At 36.5% G+C, this 23056-nt stretch overlaps 1 protein-coding gene across 7 annotated transcripts in view; it reads left to right on the top strand.

Annotated features, from left to right (window-relative positions):
- The window catches only part of LOC122047646, a 49239-nt gene that overhangs the window by 11313 nt on the left and 14870 nt on the right, over positions 1-23056 (top strand). For 3 of the 7 annotated variants that reach the window (XM_042609052.1, XM_042609055.1, XM_042609056.1), the window contains 17 exons: positions 416-614; positions 856-921; positions 1026-1105; positions 1626-1775; positions 3142-3205; positions 3526-3627; positions 11653-11829; positions 11895-12022; positions 13040-13187; positions 13287-13373; positions 13491-13592; positions 14279-14337; positions 14458-14560; positions 16102-16281; positions 16360-16476; positions 18212-20000; positions 20093-21234. In XM_042609052.1, the coding sequence (XP_042464986.1) occupies positions 416-614; positions 856-921; positions 1026-1105; positions 1626-1775; positions 3142-3205; positions 3526-3627; positions 11653-11829; positions 11895-12022; positions 13040-13187; positions 13287-13373; positions 13491-13592; positions 14279-14337; positions 14458-14560; positions 16102-16281; positions 16360-16476; positions 18212-20000; positions 20093-21234 (4693 nt within the window). Of the gene's footprint in view, positions 1-415; positions 615-855; positions 922-1025; positions 1106-1625; positions 1776-3141; positions 3206-3525; positions 3628-6627; positions 6758-6924; positions 7834-11652; positions 11830-11894; positions 12023-12878; positions 12912-13039; positions 13188-13286; positions 13374-13490; positions 13593-14278; positions 14338-14457; positions 14561-16101; positions 16282-16359; positions 16477-18211; positions 20001-20092; positions 21235-23056 lie in introns of those variants that run through there. The other 4 variants (XM_042609053.1, XM_042609058.1, XM_042609057.1 and 1 more) reach the window with 4 other exon arrangements.

The following is a 23056-nucleotide window of genomic DNA, read 5'->3' as shown; positions in this document are numbered from 1 at the left end:
TTTCAATTTAAGTGCTTAGTTGATCAAGTAAGATAAACTCTTAAGTAATAAATTAGTTCAACTTGGTCTTTTAGGAGCTTAAGATTTGAGTTTGCAGATCATGTAAGAATTGGCTGTCAATATATAAAACATGTCGACTGCGACATATATGCATAATTTTGCCAGATTCTACATGCAAAAGATTCCATATCTTGCTGTATCTTATCCAATCCCATATCATCTTGTGCTATTGAAGAATACTCAATTGCCACTATCACCGGTATTTGCTAACTGCCTCATTTTAGCTCGGATGTGCTATTGTCAGTTTATTGTTCATCCTTTCATGTTTATATTCAAGTTTTAAGTTGATTTTTTTTCAATAAATGAGTCCTTTTTTAATACTTGATATCTTCACTTTGTTCTTTTTGTTGTTCAGATCTTCAATGGGGAAATCTGTGACTGGCCAAGTGAGGAAGGTTATCGAAATATCAGGAGTTGCTCTTTACTGTAACATTGTGGAAGAAAGTCAAAGTTTGTTTGGTCTTATAGTTGCACAGACGTTTTCTTATCCAATGATAGACTATGAGAAATATGACTATATTATAAACCCATTTGACCTCATGATCAGTCTGCTGGTATGTAACTTCTGGCTAGCTTTGCCAGTATTATCTCACCTTTTAACTGTCATAACATCTACATAGATGTCTTTCTTTTAATCAATAAGAGTATATAATGTAGGTCTTATCAGCTTTACCTTTATTATGTACCTCATTCATTGGTGATGTGTAATTATAATATTATATTATTGCTCATTCTTTCTTTATTGTTTCTTTTTGTCACTGTTAGTGTACTTGCATCAGTCACTCTGTAATGTAGGTAAATAAATCTGGAAAGCTTGATGGCACACCTCAATATGACATCAGTGTGGAGATAACTAACTTGGTTTGTCTCTATGCAATTTTGAGGCAACTTAATATGATTAATTTTATTTGAATAATTGGTCGACATGTGGTAAATTTAACCCGTATTTTCTACTTATCATATAGGCTCTTACAGTTGATGAGTTTCAAGTGCAACAAATTATGAGTCTCTGGGATTACTTCTCCATCTGTACTCTAAGAAAGAAGTAGGTTCAACTTATCAACATTTTTTTATTTTCTAAAATTCACAACTGTTTCACATATTACTTTGTTATAAATGAGATTAGTGCCTAAGAAGGTATCATCTTTTGAATGCATTCGCATTTCCCCTGTCGATTACGGAATTATTATCCACGGCTTGTCTTACCTTTATCTTCTTCTATATCTTGAAAATGCATCCATTGAAGTGAATATGCATAACTGAGCATAAGCTGTCAATTAATCTAATGGAGTGATTTAAATTCAAATCCAGAAGTGATCTTGAGGTTTCCACAAATAGATCATGACATATCTCACTAATGTTTCATTGAGGGTCTGCACTACTCAACTTGCAAGTAGGATTCTAACTGATAGGTGCAGTCATGAATGGGTTGGCATATGTTGCAACACATTTTGTGAGTTTTATTGTTGATATCATCTTCTAAATTTTGATGTTGGCGTGTGTTGCAACACTTTTTGTGAGTTTTATTGTCTATATCATTTCCTAATTTTTGATGTCTTCAATAGATATGGACGATATCGTCCCCCTCAAAGCATTTTATCCATGAAGCTTCAAGGATGGCAAAAAATTTGGTGGCATTATGCTCAAAATTCTATTTTAGCTGATTTGCGTCAAAAGTCAAGAAGGACTTCTTCGAGAAATCTGGCTAAACGAATGTGAGTTCTGCTCTTTAGATTGTTTCTCATGTTTCATATTTATAATCATTTTCTTCCCATACATAATTTTTGGTGTATCACATCTGTTTAAACTTTAAACAATGCAAATGTGCTGCCAAGGGTTTACTTATAATTATGTAAAATGTTTAGGGGCCTATATATCCATAGGTAAAGAGGGCAACTTAGGTGGATTTTCCCCTTAAATTAGCATGAGTTTGTACCTTGGTTGCTCGACTTGATATAGAGAGCAATATAATTTGGATACAACTGGTCTTTATGGTGTTTTAACATAGTAGTTATCTGATGTTAGGATTTTTTTTTCCTTTTTCCCTGCACGTGGGTGTGTAGAGATAACCTCCAGGAACTATATGGATGGAGTGTATGGTTTGCTTGCATATATGCACATGGAATGGTAGAGAAAATACCTCAAGTGATTATGTCACGGAGGTAATTGCTCCACAGCTATGCTTTGCTTGTTCTGTGTGGCAGTGAGATAGGGAACAATGTAGAACAATGTTTTCTGCCCTCAATTGAGATTGGACATTCTGCAGAAGGATGGTGTCCAAAAAAGAATTTGGCGGCATAATCATACAAATACCATGTAATGTGTTTAGAAGAACTGACTGGTGCTAAGCTAGTTCTTCTCAATACCTTGTAAAAATTGTGATGCAGTCTTATAAGAATGGAGAGTTGAAAAGGTGGGTTTGGGCTTTAGGACATTAAAATTTGAGCAATTGATGATGGATATTAGAGAGAGTGTGCAAATGACAAGGCCATTTTTAATGATGCTAAATAGAGACAAATTGTTCAGTTTCTGGTGGCTCACTGTGTTTGCTCGTGTTGGTGGATGTGCCATTATGCAATAGAGATGCCTCAAAAGGTGGATCTTAGAGAGATTTCTCATGGTAATATTTAGGTATTACTGCAGAGTAGGTTAGGATGATGTGACACAGTACAGGTGAAGGTATAACAAGTGAAGTTGGATGTGAGGTTGATGGGCAACATTAAGTGTTGGGAGGGGAAGGGGCACTAATAAAATTAGGTACCAATATCAGTATAGTTATTGGTCAGTCACAAATCTTTGTAATGCGTTTTAGTCTAATGATCAAGGGCATATATTTTCTTAAGTTTCGGAATATACATGTCTGTTGTAACTGATGTTCACTCCTTAGAGTTATATTTCGTCTACTGATACACAACAATGTTGTCACACAGCAATATTTGAAATTGTGCTGATTATGTATAAGACCATTCACCAACATGATAAGTTCAATTTTTTTTTTTCAATTGCTGGATAATTTTTGTTCAAGATACTAAACACATTCTTGTTGAATCTAGTTTTAGATGACATTTATTTCATCTGCAGTATCCATTGCCTGAAGTACGTCAAACTGTACAAAAGGAAGTTGGAACTTCTGCAGCTAGATCAGGTGAAGAGGCACTTTTTAATTTTTCTTTTTTATTTGTTTTTCATATTGTAATATTTTTTTGAGATATATATTTTTTCTTTTATTGTTGCTCTGATAGAATTAGTCTTGTAAATGTGTGTGTTAGTCTTTCACATGATCTATCATGAACTTTCAAAACTATCATTAATTGGTGTTGTGAAAGGAATTGATTTGGTGATTGGGAACCAATCCTTTGTTGTGTAGTTTGGATTCATCTTTGATGTTCGACCCTTTTTTGTGCTAATTGTAGGTTATATTGTGTTTTATATTGTAATGTTACTCTTGAAATTGCCTGCTCTCAGCTTATTAGCAAGGATATTCTGCACGATTTGGAAAAAATGGATAAAGAATATGACATTGATGACATCTTGAGCTATAGATCTTTGGCTGAACAACAGTTGCAGGTATTTTTTTATTAAGGCATTAGATGATTCATATGTATTATTCTACTTCGGTGGAAATTTTCCCATTTTTATATGATTTGTGTTTTCCCTTTTTTGGTCATTGTAAAAATCCATTATGTTCTCTCAAGAGAATTTACCTCTAATTTGTTGCCTGTCTTGGAATGTTACTATGTTAGTAGCTCTTAGTGACCATTTGATTTTGTAAACCTACTATGTGATAACCAACTCGGCTATGCCTCGGGGGCAAAAATGATTAACTAAGTTAGGTAATGTTGAATCGTGGCGACTGTTCCTACCCCACGGAAGTTTCTCACCAGCCATTAGAGTAAATCGGGGAAGTGCACATGGAGGCCCATTTTGACCGCCAATATTCTCAGGTCCGCTACCCATTAAGGAGAAAAATTCCTAATAATACGCCGCAGCTGAGTCTCAAACTCTAGATCCTTGATCTAGCACTGGAGGGCCTAACCATAACACCCTGCCCCCGGGGGCTCTTAGTGACCATTTGAGCTTCTAGTTAATGAGGGTGGCTCTTAGTGGTCATTTGAGCTTCTAGTCAATGAGGGTAGGATCTCTTGTATTAGGCTAGTTGCTAATGGCACCCCTATTTACTTTTAATTCTCTTAATAGTAGTGCTTTTAAAGACACTACTACTACTACTAGCCTTAGAAGTCTGAGAACCTAGGTGAATGCATGTGATGAGGAGAAATAAGGTGCACGTTTAGATACAGGTACTCAATTTACATATGCCACATATATAAACACAGACTATATTACCCAGGTGATTGATTTAGACGGGAAGGATACATAAGCACAAGCCATATTACCTAGTCACAATCATACTGATATAACATTAAAAATTGTCTACTAGTATTAGTGTCGGAGTTTCAATTTATGGCTGAAACGATATAGTTTTGGTATATTTTTAAAATATAAAAATATATTAATTAAAAATATTTTTATTAATATTTGATTGCTATAGATACTATTGGGCCAAATTTGATGTTAGAATATGTATAGGGGTATTTTTGACTTTTGTTCTATATCTTTTTTTTCTATATAAAGGCCTAACTCGTGGTTCTCAAGACACAAGATTTTAGGTTTTGCTTTGAACATGGTATCAGAGCAAGGTTAAAACCCTAATTTCTTTCCTCTCTACCCCATCCGTTTCCCCTGCGCCGCCGCCGCGTCATCCAGGAGGGTTTGCCCCCGCCTCGCCGGAGCATGCAGCTGGTCGTACCTGAGCTTCACCACGTCTGCTGGCCGCGACAACGGGAACCCATCTAACTCCTCGTCGGGCTCGAGCCTCGTCAATCTTTCTCCTCGTCGGGAACCTGTCGAACTCCTCGTCGACCTTTCTCTCTTCCGCGAGTTCTCCAGAGGCGACAGGCTGTCAGCTTCTTCAGTGCGAGGGGGGACGAGGCTACCACAAGTAAGGTCTCCACTCGTTTTTTTTTCGTCCTCTGCCCTAATCCTGGGTCGCGCCGCCGCCATCGGAACCTCTGCCGTTGTTGTTTTCTTCTGCCCTAGCTTTGGTTTGACGCTGTTGCACAGAGCTTCGCCTCTACCGCTGTTGGTTTTCCTCTTCCCTGTCACCAGCAGCCAACAAGCCGGCGACTGCAGCCCCTCCTTCTGTGGTTGGTTGCTAGGAAATCTCTTCCAGCAGAAGCAAGCTTAGTTCATCTATTCCGGCAGTCCGGTTCACAGTTCTATTCATAGCTACATCGGGTGCGCCAAAGCCGGATACCTCAATCTTTACCAACCATATCACTGCACCCCTCTTTTTCGAGCAGTTGGATGGTAAAAATTATATCTCTTGGGCATCTCACATTGAGCTTTGGCTTGTTGGACAGGGTTATGAGACACATCTCACTCAAACTGAAGAAGATGTTCAAGTCGTTGATCGTCCTCTGTGGAAAAAGGTTGACGCTCAGTTGTGTTTCATTATCCGAGTTACCATCCATCCATCTCTTAGGAATGTCTTCTGTAGCCCCCAGGGCGTAGCGCAGACGGTGGGCGCATGGTATCTCTGGCGTAATGGACACAGGCTCAACAACTTTTTACAAATACCTCTCGGCGACTCTATCAAGTTTGTGAAGATCTCATGACCATCCTCAGCGCCCATCAGATTAAGGATTCAATGTCAACTTATCTGAGTTCAGTCTTTAGCCTTCTTTGTGACTTCAATGAACTGCTCCCACCTGCAGCCAATCTTGTTGAAGAGCTTGAAAATCGGAAGAAATTTTTTATGTCTCTGGCTTTATATGGTCTGCCTACAAATTATTCTCATGTCCGTGATCAGATCCTGGACAACCCACATAAGCTACCATGGACAATACCTGGGCGACTCTTCTCCATGTCCCGACCAAAGTTTTGACGATGCCTTCTTCCGTTTCTGTCGACTCGTCAGCTTTGGTCTCTCGACACAAAGGACCTTCACCTCGCAAGGGTGGCAAAAGACGCCCTTGGTGTGATCATTGCCACCGATCGGGACACATGATTGATAAGTGCTGGAGTCTACATGGTCGTCCTCCTCGTGCTGCTCAGATCGTTCAGAGTTCTGTTGTTTCTTCAGCTTCCACTTCAGAGTTAACACCTGATTCGACTCCAACACCTTCCTATACTGACTTTCTGAAATGGTTTGAGAATCGTCAGACTTCTGATTCCACTGCTACCATTGCACATGCTGGTATTTCCTTTGCTGGCATATCTCGTTCTTCGGATTCTTCGGTTCTTGATTCTGGGGCCACCAATCATATCACTGGTAATAAATCCCTATTTTCCTCTCTCACTACTTCTGGTAATTTACCAGTGGTCACCATGGCCAATGGTTCTCAAACTCAATCCTAGGGTATTGGCATTGTTCATCCTTCTTTATATTTTTCTATTCATAATGTTCTTTATATTCCCGGAGTTCCTTTTAATTTATTGTCGATAAGTCAACTCACTCGTTCTCTTGATTGTGTCATTTCTTTTACTAACACGTCTGTTTCCTTACAGGATCTGAGTACGGGGAGGATGATTGGCTTCGGATGTGAATCTCATGGCCTATATCGGCTTCAGCAACCCTCTTTTGTTGGTTCGGCAGTGTCATCTCCACTACTTATTCATGCTCAGTTGGGACATCCAGGTCTTAATAAGTTGAAACAGTTACATCCTAGTCTTTCTCACTTAGAGTCTTTATCTTGTGAGTCGTGTCAATTAGGTAAGCATATTCGTAGTTCTTTTTCTCCTCGCATTGAGAGTCAGGCTTTGTCTCCTTTTGCTTTGGTTCATTCTGATGTTTGGGGTCCAAGTCGTGTTTCTTCTACAATGGGGTCAAGATATTTTGTTACTTTTATAGATGATTTTTCCCGTTGTACATGGATATATCTGATGAAGGATTGCTCAGAATTGTTTTCTATTTTTGAATCCTTTTTCCTTGAAATAAAAACTCAATTTGGTACTTCCCTTCGAACTTTGCAAAGTGATAATGCACGCGAGTATTTATCTACTCAGTTTCGTACTTTCTTGACATCTCATGGTGTCTTGCATCGTATGTCTTGCCCTCATACCCCTCAACAGAATGGGGTTGCAGAACGCAAGAATCGCCATCCCCTTGAGACCACTCGGACTCTTCTTCTTCATTCTCATGTCCCTCATCAGTTTTGGGGTGATGCCGTACTTACTACCTGTTATCTCATCAATCGCATGCCTTCATCCACTCTCCAGGGTAAAATACCTCATCAGGTCCTTTATCCGCATCAGTCTCTTCATCCTTTACCACCTTGGGTGTTTGGTTCTATATGTTTTGCTCATGCTCTTGATCTCCTAGTTGACAAACTCTCTCCCCGGTCTCATAAGTGTGTCTTCCTTGGGTACCCACGGTCTCAGAAAGGGTACAAGTGTTATTCCCCTACTCTTCGTCGGTACTTCATCTCTACTGATGTCACATTCTTTGACTCGGTTCCTTTTTTTGGTCCTTCCGCTTCACAGGCCGAGGTTTCTCCCTCTCCACCTGCACCAGTAACTATCTTTTGTCCTCCGGAGGCGCCTCTATCATCTCTAGCCTCGTTTCCTCCTTGCAGGTTTATCAGCGCCGTCCTCGTTCTGCCTTGCCGCCGACCAACACTGACACTGCCGTGGGCACATCTTTGGAGCCAAGTCCCTCGCCGTTTTCTCCGGTCCCATCTCCTGACTCTGATGTTCCTATTGCACTTCGAAAGGGTATGCGTTCCACTCGTAATCCTTCTCCTCACTATGTTTCTTTGAGCTATCATCGTTTTTCTCCATCCTATTATTATTGTCTGTCTTCCTTGTCATCTGTTTCTCTCCCAAAGACTGCAGGTGATGCCTTTGCCCATCCAGGATGGAAACAAGCCATGCTTGATGAAATGAGTGCCTTACAGAGCAGCGGAACTTGGGACCTCGTTCCTCTACCTCAGTGGTTGGTTGTCGTTGGGTGTTTAGTGAAAGTTGGTGGGGACGGCATCGTTGATCGGCTTAAGGCTCGGCTCGTCTCGTCGCTAAAGGCTATATTCAGGCATTTGGATTGGATTATGGAGACACTTTTTCTCCTGTTGCCAAGATGTCTTCTGTGCATCTTTTCTTATCTATTGCTGTAATTCGCCATTGGCCCCTTCATCAATTAGACATCAAAAATGCATTCTTACATGGTGACCTACTCGAGGAAGTCTACATGGAGCAACCTCTGTGTTTTGTTGCTCAGGGGGAGTCTTCTGGTCTTGTATGTCGCTTACGGAAATCTTTATATGGTCTCAAGCAGTCATCCAGAGCATGGTTCAGTAGATTTAGTACCGTAATTCAACAGTTTGGTATGATTCGAAGCGAGGCTGGTCATTCTGTTTTTTATCGTCACTCATCTACTGGTTGCATTTATATAGTGGTTTATGTTGATGATATTGTCATCACAGGTAATGATCATCTTGGGATTTCACAAGTAAAACAACATCTTTTCAAACATTTCTAGACAAAGGATCTTGGCAAACTCAAATATTTCTTAGGGATAGAAGTGGCACAGTCTAAAGATGAGATCATTATATCCCAAAGGAAGTATGCAATGGATATTCTGGAAGAAACAGGAATGTTAAACTCAAAGACAATCGACAATCCCATGGATCCTAATGTCAAGCTCTTGCCAAATCAGGGGGAGCCTCTTTCAAATCCTGAACGGTACAGGCGATTAGTAGGGAAACTAAGCTACCTTACTGTCACTCGTCCGGATATCTCATTTGCAGTAAGTGTAGTAAGTCAGTTTCTCAACTCTCCGTGCAAAGGACATTGGGATGCTGTGACTCGCATTATTTGATATATCAGGGGTGCACAGGAAAGAATCTTCTATATAAAGACAAAGGACATACTCAAATTGTGGGGTATTCTGATGCAGATTGGGCTGGATCTCCCTCTGATAGAAGATCTACTTCAAGTTTTTGTATATTTGTCGGAAGTAACCTTGTTTCTTGGAAAAGCAAAAAGCAGAATGTTGTGGCAAGATCCAGTGCAGAGGCAGAATATCGAGCTATGGCTATAGCCAGTCAAGAACTTATATGGTTAAAACAATTGCTTCAGGAACTAAGGTTTGGAGAGGTTACACCAATGTCACTCATATGTGACAACCAGACCGCTATGCATATTGCCTCAAATCCAGTCTTCCATGAGAGGGCCAAGCATATTGAAGTTGACTGTCACTTTGTAAAGTCATATCTGGAAAAATATCTACTAATTTTGTCAGCTCACATGATCAGCTAGCAGATATATTCACTAAGTCATTTAGAGGTCCCCGAATTGACTACATATGTAATAAATTTGGTGTATATGATCTATATTCTCCAGCTTGAGGGGGAGTGTTAGAATATGTATAGGGGTATTTTTGACTTTTGTTCTATATTTTTTTTTTCTATATAAAGGCCTAACTCGTGGTTCTTAGGACACGAGATTTTAGGTTTTGCTTTGAACAAATATTATCTCATAAAACTTCGATTTAGGATTAATTGAAGTTCACCAAATATGACATGATTAAGTAAGTTTAAACTAAATTTAATTTGTCAGTTTAAAATTAAACTAAATGTATATATAAAATAATTTAATTTATTGATAGTAGTATATTTTATAAGATTAGAAATTATATATATATATATATATATATATATATTTTATATTTTATATTTTCTAATAATATGTATCTTTCATCCTTCAAGAGATTTTTTCCTTCCTGTTTTCCTCTTGTTGATGGATGAATTAACCCTAAATGAATGGAGGAAAAGAAATTATATTTTTTCTTTCATATATCGATTGAGGAAAAAAAATTAACAAATAGAGGGAAAAGAAATTAAGAGACAAAAAAGAGATATCTGTGAAAAAAAATGAAAACTAGGGTAAAAAAGAAAAGAAAAAACCCAACTTCATGACCCACTGTCAGGTTGCGAGCTTCTTCGTGAGGCCATTGCAGCCTCTGCTACCCACCGCAAGGTTGTGGGTGCCTCCACGATCCGTCACAAGGTACGCCACTTTTTAATGGAAGGATAAAATCTATATCCGGCTCTAAATGGTTAGGGTCCACTTAACAATTGAAGCAATTCCTTTTTCATTTCATTGGTCATGATTATTATCTTCATCTTCATAAATCATGTTTGTCCCATCTATTTTTATTGGTAAGTAGTTGTTAACAGTAAATGAGTTTTTCTTGATCATGACCCAAACACTAAGGATATGAATTTTATCGTCTCTCACATAGGCCTAAAATTGTTGGAGCTAGCAATGCCAATTTTTTTAATGACCTTGAACTTAGTGGGAGTGTTATGCAAAGACGAAGTTTAAGAAGATTAGGTGTTGAGATAAAGACTCATTTTTAGGATTCAAAATTTCGAGCCATGCTGCTTTAGCTAGTATGATACCATTTTAGTATCGTGCCAACATTTCGATACATAGTGCCCGTGACTGATTGGAGGTTGAAAGAGGAAGGAGATGAAACATAGGAATAATACATTGTCGTAATTTACTGGAACAATACTTTTTGATTGTTTCGCTCGGCATGGTTCAACATTTAAAATCATGCTCATTTTTTATTATATTGAAAATTTTATTTAGTTACATCTTCCATACTAGTCTATTTGAACTCCTAATCCATTGGCCACCTTTGAACATTTTCACAGTATCTCAAGCTACATTCTCTCTTTTTATTATTTGGAGTTATACCTAATTTCTCCAAGGTAGTAGTATTTTTGGTGGATGCAATAATAAATTATAAAAAATGCATGTTTATCAAAAGATAAAGGTGAAATGCTACTATGATAGTGATTTTATTATTACCAAATTTCCTAATGGGCCCACCTAAACTTGAGAAATTCTCAAAGGATGCACCTATATTTTTGTTGTCGTCCCCAAATCATGAAAGAGTCACCTATTGTGTTTTTTCCCCAAATTATGTAACTTCTCTCAACTCTATTTTGTTTTTAACTTATAGCCGGGATGCACATGACTTAATTGCAATGATGCTAATGTATCAGTTTATATTGAACTAAATAAGCCATTTGTATGAACTAAGGTGGAGATTATTTGGAGAATAACACGAAGAGCGGGTGGGTGGGGTGTATAGAATCCTAGCTAGTTACAAGTGATGCACATATTAATTACTTTGGAAAAGAAATAAAAAAAATACTAATGATAGTTTAAAATTATGGTTTGATGTACCTCGCGGTCTTCTGTTGGAGGCTTGTTGTAAAAATAAATTTATGTAGAAAAACATTTTTTTTTCTTTCTAAAAATAGTCTTATGTTTTCTAGTAATAGTCTTGTGTATTCTATTAGGATGAAAATAACTCTAGAATGTAGTTTTATATCTTTATGTTTTGGCTACATTTTGTTGATAATCTTAATGAGCTACAACTTTCTGTTGCACTTCATGGTATGGTATTTTGATTCTCGAGCTATAGTATGGGATTTGTCAAATGCTGTGAACTTTTCTTTTCTGTGTCTTCTTGAAGTTCTGTATGTAGAGATAAATATTGCATAATATTTTTTGTTTCAGGAATCACTTTCAAAATTAAATGATTTTGGTGATGCTAAGTCTTCTCAAGTAAAAGGAGAGCAGACTTCAAGTAAAGCACGTAGTTGGTTAAATTGGTTATCTCGTGGCCTGCTTGGAGCTGGTGGAACATCAGATACTGGTTCATTTGCTGGCGTTGTTTCAGATGACATTATCAAGGTTTTTCTGATTGTGCCATCAGGTTGTGAATCCGTTCTTGGTATTCATTAATCTCTTCTGTGCAGGATATCTATGAAGCAACTGAATTTCATCCAGTACCTTCTCTGTCTAATGATGTGTTGTACAGAAACGAATCTTGTTTGTCTTTTGTGAAGTTCAGCGTTTGGCAGATTATCACCATAATCCGAAACAAGTACTCATTTTTTTCATCGAAGTACCTATTATTGTGTTTTTTTTCGAAAAGGATGTACCTATTATTGTTATGCATATAATCATCTTTTTTTTTAATTGTTTATTGTTGGTGAGTAGTTTCAAACTTAATATAGTTTGGCATGGTTAGGTCCTGTTACATGATAGCATATGAAGTATTTAATCTTTTATTTACTTAATTATTGCTTGTTGAGAATTTCTCCAATTTGATTCTACTAGATATATTTGTTTTCCAGTGCCAATATATGGAAATATCCAAGTAAAATTATGTACCTGGTTTTTTAAATAAATTGAAATGAATAAAAGAAAAGAAAAATGCTATTTGATCAAATAATAATATGTTTTAGGCTGTGCCTTATATAGACTAAAAATTATTCAATGCAATATCTAGGATGCTAGTGAAATTGCTGACTAGTCTATCAGAAGCTTCTGGAGTGCAGGATGAACATCCCCAAGTAAAGGCTCTAAAAACTCAGTTTTGATCTAGCGTGATGGGTTCATTAGATATGTAGCTTTTCCGATATTGTAATCCAATTCTCTCTTGTTGTTCTCTTTTTCTTTATTCTTTCTTTTTTTGTTCCCTTTCAAATTGCTATTTTTTTCGAAAAATATTTTTTAGTTCCTTTTCTTTTAGTTGACATGTGCCTTATTGTTGATTTTTTTTTCTTATTCTTATGGAGGAATTCTTTAGTTTGATTTTTTTTTAATTTATCTGTTGGAAATTCATATAGTTGATTCTCATCCAGTACTGCCTCTTAACTAAAAGAAACATGGCTGTTAAAACTTAAAACTAATATTTAGTCTTTTTTTTTTTTGTGCTGCATTGTTATGTTTTGAAGAGGTTGAAGCAAATAAAGTTTTCTTCATAAATGGTAAAACTGTTGAATTAGTTTTTGTAATTATTTGTGTGTCACTGTTAATATTTGATATATATTTGATTTTCAACCATTCTGGACCAGTTATTGCTTTTAATTTACATCCATTTTTTGTTTTGTTTTAGAATGATTGACAAGGGTGCTGCTGAAATGATATGCCATGAGTTCATTACTGAATGTAAATTCTGGGAGGACTCTACAGATGTTGTTGCCTCAGTAGATTCGATTAAGATTGTAAACCCAGACAATGAGAATACTATTTTGGCAGATAAGGTCATAGATATATTGTTTTTGATTTTATATTTTCTGTTTTATTCCCCTAAAGCTTTAGGTTTGTCATGACACATCTGTAATATTTTATTTTTCTTATAGCCAATTGCTGAGGAGAGTTACAAGTTACCCTTTCTCAGTGTGAATTTTAGTATGCCACGTTCTGATAAGTATGATGTTTCAACAAAGGTACTTTTTTTTTATGGAAGAAAGTAGACTTTAGTCTATATTTTCACTGTGCCACAGTTTGTTTCTTTGTATATATTTAGTGTCTCTATTTGACTATAATATTTTTTATTTGGTTAGATTGTGGTTCGGCCATTGGAAGTCAATTTTGAGAGTGACTTTTTCCTCCATATCCTGCCTATTTATTACTCCATCACTTCATTACAGTTCCAGCATGATCGGGTATGGATAACTTTTTTAGTCATTATTTACTAGTTTTTCACTTGCAAAATTTGATAGTTCCGATGTTGTTAAATGGTTAAACCATACAATTTTGATTCCCCTCCAGAATTTAGCCATATATCCCTGATGTATATTCTCAAATATCACAAAATGAAGCTTGCAACTTAACTGGCATCATCTCTCTCCTCCTCATTATTTTTGCACTCTCTGTTGCGTTATTTTGAGTGAGACAGATTATAATCTAATTCTTCCTTAAATAACCATCATTGCGAGAACCACAAGCTATGGACTTCTAACTCTTGGGATGCCACAATCCTGTTTTGCTCATTATCTGCAGACAAACTTGGACAAATCAAATATCCTTTTCTGTTTTCTCTCTCAAGTATTCATCTTAGTTCTTTCTGTACCAAACCAGGTTGACCCATGTTACTTATCCTTTGTAACTGATACATTTGATCTATCAATTTATGGTTCATTATTTACAATATTTATGCATTGGATCTTTTTGAAATTGAATGTTCTAGATTAAAGCTGTTTTCAATTTCCTTACTCATGTTTTCTAGATTCATAATTTGGCATTTAATTATTTCATTGTTTATGCGCATCCCACTTTTTCTAGTAACTTTTGGCAATGCAGTTGCTTGTCTTCACTTATATTATTTTGTTTTTAAATGACTCTATCTCAGGTATTGTCATCATTAAATGGGTTGAAAAATTTTGAAGCTAGATTACTGAGAAAACTTGAGTATGTATTTGAGCATATTGTTTACCTTATTTTTTCCAATATATTTGTCCATTTCATATGAATGTTAATTGGAGTGCCCTCCCCTGATATAAATTAAACACTGCACTGCTCGAACTGTAGGTACCACCTTGCTAATCATAAGAAGTTGTATTGGGATGTTACTCTCGACAAAATTATCCTGAATCTTCCATTGCAGAATGAAGATCTAAAACTTCTCAATATGGTAAATACATAAATGAATTGCAATATGGAGTGCACATTTCTTTAGTTGAGTGCAATTATTGTAAATTTCAATTTATCGATTTTTGTTCAATTTAAATTTTGTTGCTTCTCTATGAGATCATTTTTGTTGCATTTGAAATCTTGGTTTTGATTTAGAGTTGGTGTGAGGGATAAGGGTTAGACGTAGATCAAAAACACTAGTTTAGGAAGGAAAGGGAACCTAAATAGTGAGAAGGGACAAAGAAAAACAATCATTTTTCTTGTCTACTTGGGTAAATGAACAAAAAGTAAAGGAAAACTTTGGTTCTCTTTTCATTTTGTTGTTTCCAAAAGTGGGTGGAAGGGTGGATAAAGAGAAGCAAAGTGTTGAAAAGACCAGGTTAATCCTACATGTGTCGGGAATGACAAAAAGAAGGGAAATCTTTCCCCTCTTTCCTTCTTTCACTCCTCTTGCTTGACACTTTTTCTTTCTTTCTCCTCTTCCTCCCCTCATGTAGACATGACATTAGCATCTCTATGTTCAGTAAATCATAATGGCTCCCCTGCATGCACGCCAATTTCTTTGGCACTTACTGAGGTTGGAACTTGGAACGAAGCTTTGATGATGTGATATGCTAAGCCAAGTTTATAATATCATTCTGGTTGAGTATCAGTGGCTGGCTATAATAGTTCTAGTTCACTGATGATCAGAGTATCAGTATGAGTTGGTTCTAGTGAAGGATAAAACAAGGCTGAAGCACTTGACACTTAAACCCCGACCAAAACACAAGCTAATCTACCAAAACTGTCTCCTTCGATCTGTACACATTTTCTCCATTCGGTTGTCAACCCCAACATTATGTAGAATCTGCCTATTAATCACAACTTCTATAGATTTGTGTCAGCTCTGGATCTTATTTTTGACGATTTGTGGGTAATTTCTTGCTTATTTTAGTTAGACTTCTATATTTTTCATCTGCCCAATATCTGTTTCAAGAGGAAGTGGAAGTTTGAGTTGTCATCTGGTAGTATACTATGCAAATTGAGTGACAATTGATAAGCTCTAATATATATAGGAACAAGCAATCAATACATAGACCACCCTATTTACTAGCACTAAAACTCGCAAGTTTGTCTCTCACAGTACTGTATATTTTGCATCCTTTGACTTGGGATTTTCTTTACTGTGTAAATACTAGCTCAAACGAATTAAAGTAAACCTGGCTGCTAATCAAATATCATAGATCTCGCACCTTGTTTGATCTGCAGCCTGACAGTTTAAAGTATTTGTTGGATATGAAGAGAGAGGATATTGCCTTAGGATCTCCAATTAAAACCATGGGCTATGTCCTTTGTCCCAAACTTTTCTCAACTGCCTTTGGTAGCTGCCTCCTATGAGATTTAGCTGGTCCATTGTCTCAGCTCTGTGACTATCCACATGTTGCCAGCTGCTAAGCTTGTGTCTCGCTGTATTCTGTTCTTTTTCAGCATATCTGATGCTAACTCTTACATACATTTACATCTCCGTGGGCTTCAAAAGTGACAGCTAACTGTATATGGCAGGTTTTGGAATTCGAAGCCTTTTCCTTGAAATCTAAGGCTCATTCACATGCTTCTCAGATATTGGATGATAGACTTTGCCGGGAAAATATACATCAATCAGATCCTAAACATGGGAGCCGATTCAATTTCCAAATTGAGGATTTCTATAATAATTTTGAGATTCAGTTAGCTGGTTTGAAGGTTTTCATGAGCCACAATTTCCTTTCCTAACAATTTCTTATTTATTATGTTAATCTTTTTGCTCTTATTATCTTGCAGGTAAACTTATTGGAGCCTAAGATACCAAGGGTAGTCTCAGTGATGGAACATTTCTGCACCTCTTTTCACCTTGGATTGTGTATATTTTTAGATGAACCCACCTTAAAAAAATTTGAGGTACTTGTTATATTCTGATTTGGTTGCTTTAATTTGCTTTCTTGTCTGTTGATATGGAGTACTGGAGGAAGGCTGGAACCAGAAACTTCATCTCTTGTCAATAGCACAACTTCTCGCTGGAAGCAGAAACTTCATCTCTTGTCAATAGCACAACTTCTCCATATTTGAGATAGTTCCTAGAACCAAGTACCTTATGTATCGCTAAGATGTGTGCCAATATATATTTTCCCCCCTTTCTCTACCTCCACAAGAATTGAACTTTACCTACCAAGAATTTAGGCACCTTAGATAACAATGAGATATTTCTCTAGATTTCTTTTTGTTGGTCCATTACCCTTAAGGCTCTACCAAATGATCTTCTAATTCCTGTGAGATTCTGAATCCCTTTTCATGTTAGATACCTGTTGGAGGTTGAACAGGTGCAGTTTAGTTCAGGTTGTTCCTGTCATCATAAAAGAGGTGGGCAGATAAGTTCGAAGTTCACTAACAAATTGAGAGTTCAACATTGGTTGTGATTAGGTTCTTGCTATCGATCTTTTTTCACCAACAATCCTACAATCCTAATTGCCTTAATGATCAAAATTTCAAGTAGGATGTTAATTAGGTTGGGGTAGCAGTAATCTTGTGATCTGATCCTATTTCTACTCATCTTTTGCTAGGCCAATCCTCAAATTTGTTGAAATAAAATATACTTCCACAGAAATATTTTAAAGCTTAACTTTTGCTAAAAGTGGATCCTTGTAATTTCATATCATCTAAGAAATTTTGATTATGTGCGAGTTTTTTTAACTTGCGAGCAGAAATATTCTTTTTAACTTTTGTCATGGTCATTCATCTTGCATAAGTTATTTCTTCATCATCATCAACCTATGGTTGTCCCAACTATTTGAGGTTATTTTGTGAACTTAATCCTATAATTGTATTGTATGCAAGGGAATATCACTATACCTGGCTTTCCAAAAAATATGATTAATATTCATATTCATATTCATATTCACAGCTTTAGACAAATTTAATGCGGTTGTCTAGGCATAATGCGGACATTAATATTTTTCATCCAAGCTTGAGATTGTGATTGACACTTAATTATAAATTTATTACTTTCTTCATAAAAATTCGACACTTATATTTTATATTTATTTTATTAATACTGCAATCATTCTTTGTGATAGTAGAATGATGCAAAGTTTGAGATGCTTGCGATAATACATGATTTTTTAAACAATAAAAATACTAGATATTGAATATTGATGAATACAATGATATAAATGCCAAATTTACAAAATATTGTTGCTAGATTGTGTATCTCCCTGTCTCGTCATATGATCTGATTTTATGAACCTGTTATGGTTCCTAGGTAAGATATCAGTCTAACAATCATGCATATTTAGCAAATATAAAAATAGAGAAAATGTGAAGTCTAGCAGATATTTATGCTCATATTAAGATGGTTCGGATATAAATATAAATATTTTACTTCCCTAAAACTATATCTTGAGCATTTATGCAAATCAGCATTGCATAAGGGAATAATTGATTCTTTTGTTTGCATGCTCATGCTTCTTCTATCTACTATGATTTAGCCCCAGCATGATGAACTCTTGTTCTGACTTTATTATCAGATTAATTTTTCTGTCCAGATTCACATCACTGAAGAAATGCTTTCCTTATTCATGCATATGTAGTTGCCTTTAGTTATGCTAATATCCACATTAAACAATTCCTTGGTATCTAGGTTGATTGTATTGTTCATACACTTGCTATGCATATCTCCGTAGAAATAGTCGATGCTCTTCTCAGAGTGCAGGACTTGTGGTCAGTGCTTGGACCTCAGATATTTGCTGAAGATGATCCATATGTTATCGGTGGCAGTGCACATAATTCCCACTTCTTTCCCTTTCCATGTTCTGTGTCTGTCAAATTTGACAGATGGCAATGTAATCTTGATCTTGAAGAAGATGCAGAAAATAGCGCAACTATCTCCCTTACTTCTAGAGATGTAGATGTTAGGTACTCTCTACAGGAAGCTATGAGTCTTTCATTCCTTGCAAATATGTTGAAAATAGATTACCTGCACTTGTATAATGAATCAAATTGTAATTTATTGTGCTCAAAAAGAAATGAAATATGTGGCACTATAAATGCGAGTACTCAGTATGCAGGTCTTAGCATACAAGAACTGCCCTCCAGTGGAAGTTCTGGGACTCGTTGCCTAGAGTTGCAATACCAAGCTCAAGCAGGAGGTTTTCCGAGACAGGAGTGCAGTTTGTTCATATGTGATATTGATCTTCATATTTACCCAAAACTTTCTGGATTACTGCAGAAGTTCATTCATAAAGTGCAATCTTCTATTGCTAGAACTTCCGTCAAGACATCTAGGCCGAGTGAGAATAATATTGATCTGGAAATAGCTGACAATGAGTGGTGTGAGTCTGTTTTCTCCAACTTCTACAATTTTGAACAGACTGCATACCCCAAATTTTCTTCACACCATTTCCCATTTGTGTCTATAGTTAATTCAGGTTTCCTAAACAGTCTTAAAAGCTCAAGTATACTTAGTCTTTCAGATTTAAAAGAATTATGCATCAAGAATGAAGAATTCTCTGAAAAAATGCCATGTACAACCAAGAGTTCGAACATGACATTGCCCTCAACCGGCATTAAAGAAGTTTCAAGTGCCAACAGCAATTGCTTTAGCATGAAGTTCACTCTGAATCGGATTAATGCATATTTTCATGATTCCTCTTGCATTTTGGGAATACTTTCTGTACCTACATCTATATCTTCTCTTAGATTTTGTGAAACTGACTGTTGGGATTTACAATCATCCATTCAAGGGGTAGCACTTTCATCATCATGGTCTTTTCCCAATATCCATGAGGTCCTCTTAGGTCCATCATCAGTAAACAATTTTCCGATATTGAATATTCGTGTAAGAAAAGGAAAAATGAATACAACGCTCCCTGCAACGGAAATAAGTATTGGTATCCAACATGTCTGCTGCATACTTTCTTCTGATTTTCTGAGTTTATTGATTGGCTACTTTTCTTTACCCGATTGGACATTTGATTATGAAGGCTCTGAAATTGTGCTGAATGATTTATTCTTCAAGTTTGAAGTGCTCAATTCAACTCTGCTTTTTCCTCTTGAGAATCATGATTTCTGTGTAGATCTTGAGTTGCCTCAACTAGTTGGCAGCTTCATTCCAGTGTCCAATTCATCAGGTGTTTGTGGAGATATGCCTTCTAAGTGCATGTTTCCAGAATCCACATGTTCTGAAGCAGTTAAGATTGTTAATGTATTTGGAAGAAGTACATCTTTATCTCTTTTGCTGCTTGGGGATGATAAAAAGTTTCTATTGGGACCAGCCAATCGTATGTCTAATGCAAATATGCCTCTCATTACACAACTAGATGCTGATTTATGGATCCGAATTCCCTTTGATACAAAGGATGATTCCCAAAATTCCACTACCCCATTTTTGGTAATGATGAGCTTAAGCATCTGTAACTTAATTGCAAGAGGTACGGCTGAGTTGCTGCTATTTCTTTCGTATTAGAACCTTGATTACTGTGTAAATAATTCACAGATGAATCTGCTATTTTTTTTTTGTCAGATGACTACTTTATAGATGGAGTAGAAGCTGTTGCTGATGCTATCGATCAGTTATCATCAGTTACTGACAAATCTGAGAAGTATACATCTGATGCCTTGCAGTTCTTGCAGTGTTGCAGAAATAGTAAGAAGGAAGATTTTGTGCCAAGTGAATCTATTATCAATATTCAATGTTGTATTAAAGCACTTTCCATATCGCTCTATCATTTTGGAGATGAAGATTCTCCACTTATTGCAAGTGTTGAAACACAACTTAATCTATCTGCCATGATGCAAAGTGCGATGCTACAATCTCTAGTAGTGAATATCCCTTATCTGGTTATGCGCTCTTCAAATAAAAATATTCTTTTATTATTGGTCACACCTGAAGTTATCAGTTCATCTCATCTTCATTTCAGTTTATCTAAATCTTGTGATGCTATATTTGAACTTTTTGTCAGCATACCCTGCCTTGAAATTTGGTTGCATGTGTCTGACTGGAAGAATATTGTTGAGCTTCTTCAGTCATACTCAATGCATTTAGAGGGCACTCCGGTTTCTTCCAATGTCGAACTAGAGTCTGAATGTCATATTTCCCCAGATCCCCTAATCGTTAGTTGGGTTATTAAATCAGAAAACATCTCAGCTTCTTTATATATTCCTAACTCAGGTGAGAACGACTTGATAAATTCAGAAATACTTGAAGTAGATATGTTAAATTCTCTGGATGTTCCCTGTGATAATCTAGCAGAGAGTATGCAGCTTTGCAAGTTAAAAAATTGTAGCTATTTGAAGCTCACTGTCCACAGTAAATTTTGTGAAATGACCATCCTCGAGAAAAGTATGGAGATGAAGTTTAATTTGGACCAGGTGAGAATGAGGTTGGAGATGGTTCTCAATTCTGAAATTACTTCCATTCCATTTATCCACATATCTCAGGTGAGAACAGGAATTTTTATAGATAGGAAGCAGAAAGAGCTGGTAAATATATGCTCTGATGTTGCTGTACAATCATTTGACATTGGAATTTCATATCAAGTGTTGTACTTCTTGAATTGCTTTCGGTTAATTGTTCCTGAGACTGAATCTTCTCCTATGTCACAAAATTGTGTGGATCTCAAACTTCATTTGAAGAAGGGCACCTTGCTATTGAGTGATGGACGGGTATGCTATCCAACTTAAGCCTTTCTTTCTTATTGATTGCTTGATCATTATTGTTTATTTCAATAAGATGGGAATTCCTTGATATCTTTATTTTCTTCTTGGTTATGGCTCACACCAATTCCAATTTTTTTATTGGTATGTTCACAATCTAAAACTCGTTTGCCAAATATTAGTATATTACCACTCATTATAGAATTTTCATCTGTGTGTTTTGCTCTATGTTTCTAGCTTTCCCGATTTGTTCTTTTTTTCTGGAAGGAGTAAGAGTAGTAACGTAAAGATGATTTGTAAACTTGGCACAAAGTGACTGTCATCTCTATAAAAACGAAGAGAGCTAAATTTAATCTTTTTCTTATCAACAGGATAGATATCCATTATTTATGATCAAGAGGTCAGGAGCTTATGAAGAATTGAAAATTGTCTATGATTATTTGATGTGTAGGGGATTCCATAGAATATAACAATCTGTACTTCAATGAGCAACTATAGAAGTCCATATGAGAAAATGTGGAGGCAGTTGTAGAATTAGCAGGCATGAGAAAAAACTAATACAACAACAACAACCAAGCCTTATCTCACTAGGTGGGGTCGGCTCTGAGAAAAAAAACTAATAAATAATCATAATCTTCATGGGAGAGACATCTGAATCATAACTTATGGAAGAAGAATGAGAAGAATCAGTTACATTGGCACCAGAAGATGGTGCAAGCTGAGTAGATGTAGGCTAGCCATTTCTGCCAATGATGATTAGGAGTATTATTTGTGTGACTACAATGAGGATAGGGTGGAAAGAAGTTTCTACATTGTAGCCGCCAAGCCAACCTCCTTCCACCACTAAACGACCAGCAGTAATAGTACTGCATAGATAGAGCAATTTGATTAAGGTGGAGATGGTGTAACATGTATCTTAGACAAATACAGAATCTGAGGTAATGCCGTAGGGATTCAAGGATGAAAACCATGATTGAGCTCCCTGCAGAGAAGGATGAAGATTAGATAGAAACTTAGTCATGAGAAAATCATAATTCTGAGAAAGATCAGTTTGATAGTGTTGTTGTGCAAGTTCATTCCATTTTCTTTAAAATCTACTGAAGTTGTTTGCATAATACAACTGTTCAGACAAGGCTCATTACTGTGCTGACAATGCTTTAGGATATTCCCTGTATCTTTGCCAACTCATGAAACATAACCATGGAAGCTGGAAGCAGGTGACAATATCATAGCTGGGTTCTTGCCACTTCAAATGTATGATGGTTTTAACCTTGTGTTGTGGTCCATCATCAAAATAAGCATGCTCCATGAGATCCCATAAGAAAGCAGAGCAAAGAAGATTTGATGGTATTGAACTTGATAGATTTATCAAGGACATTCAGAGGTTCCAAGTAACTTGTATGGGAGGCCATGTAGGACGTAGCATCGTCACAACTCACAAGAGAGGTAATGTTTGAGAGTGAAGTTAAGATTCTACTTTAGAGCAGGGGTAGAGACAATGGTATTCATATAATACTTATGAGGTATTGTTAGTGGCAATGAAGCTGAGGGGCAATTAGGGTTTTCTCCAATAAGCATGTTAAGAGTAAAAACTCTCTTATACAAATCTTATTGCATGTGTTTTACATCAAGAAGAGAGGCACTATAATAAGCTGCAAGTGTAGATGACAATGAACTACTTTAACAGAAGCAATTTGAGATGTTGATTCTCATGTATCAATTTCATGGTTGGGCGGTAACCATAAATCATGGCTGATATATCTACATTAGATGGGATAGGTGGTGGAGACACTAATAGATTGCAAGTGTAAAATACAATAAACTACTTTAG

Source organism: Zingiber officinale, chromosome 2B, assembly GCF_018446385.1.
Source record: "Zingiber officinale cultivar Zhangliang chromosome 2B, Zo_v1.1, whole genome shotgun sequence".
NCBI classification, from domain to species: Eukaryota; Viridiplantae; Streptophyta; class Magnoliopsida; order Zingiberales; family Zingiberaceae; genus Zingiber; species Zingiber officinale.
This window is presented reverse-complemented; position numbering and strand designations above follow the sequence as displayed.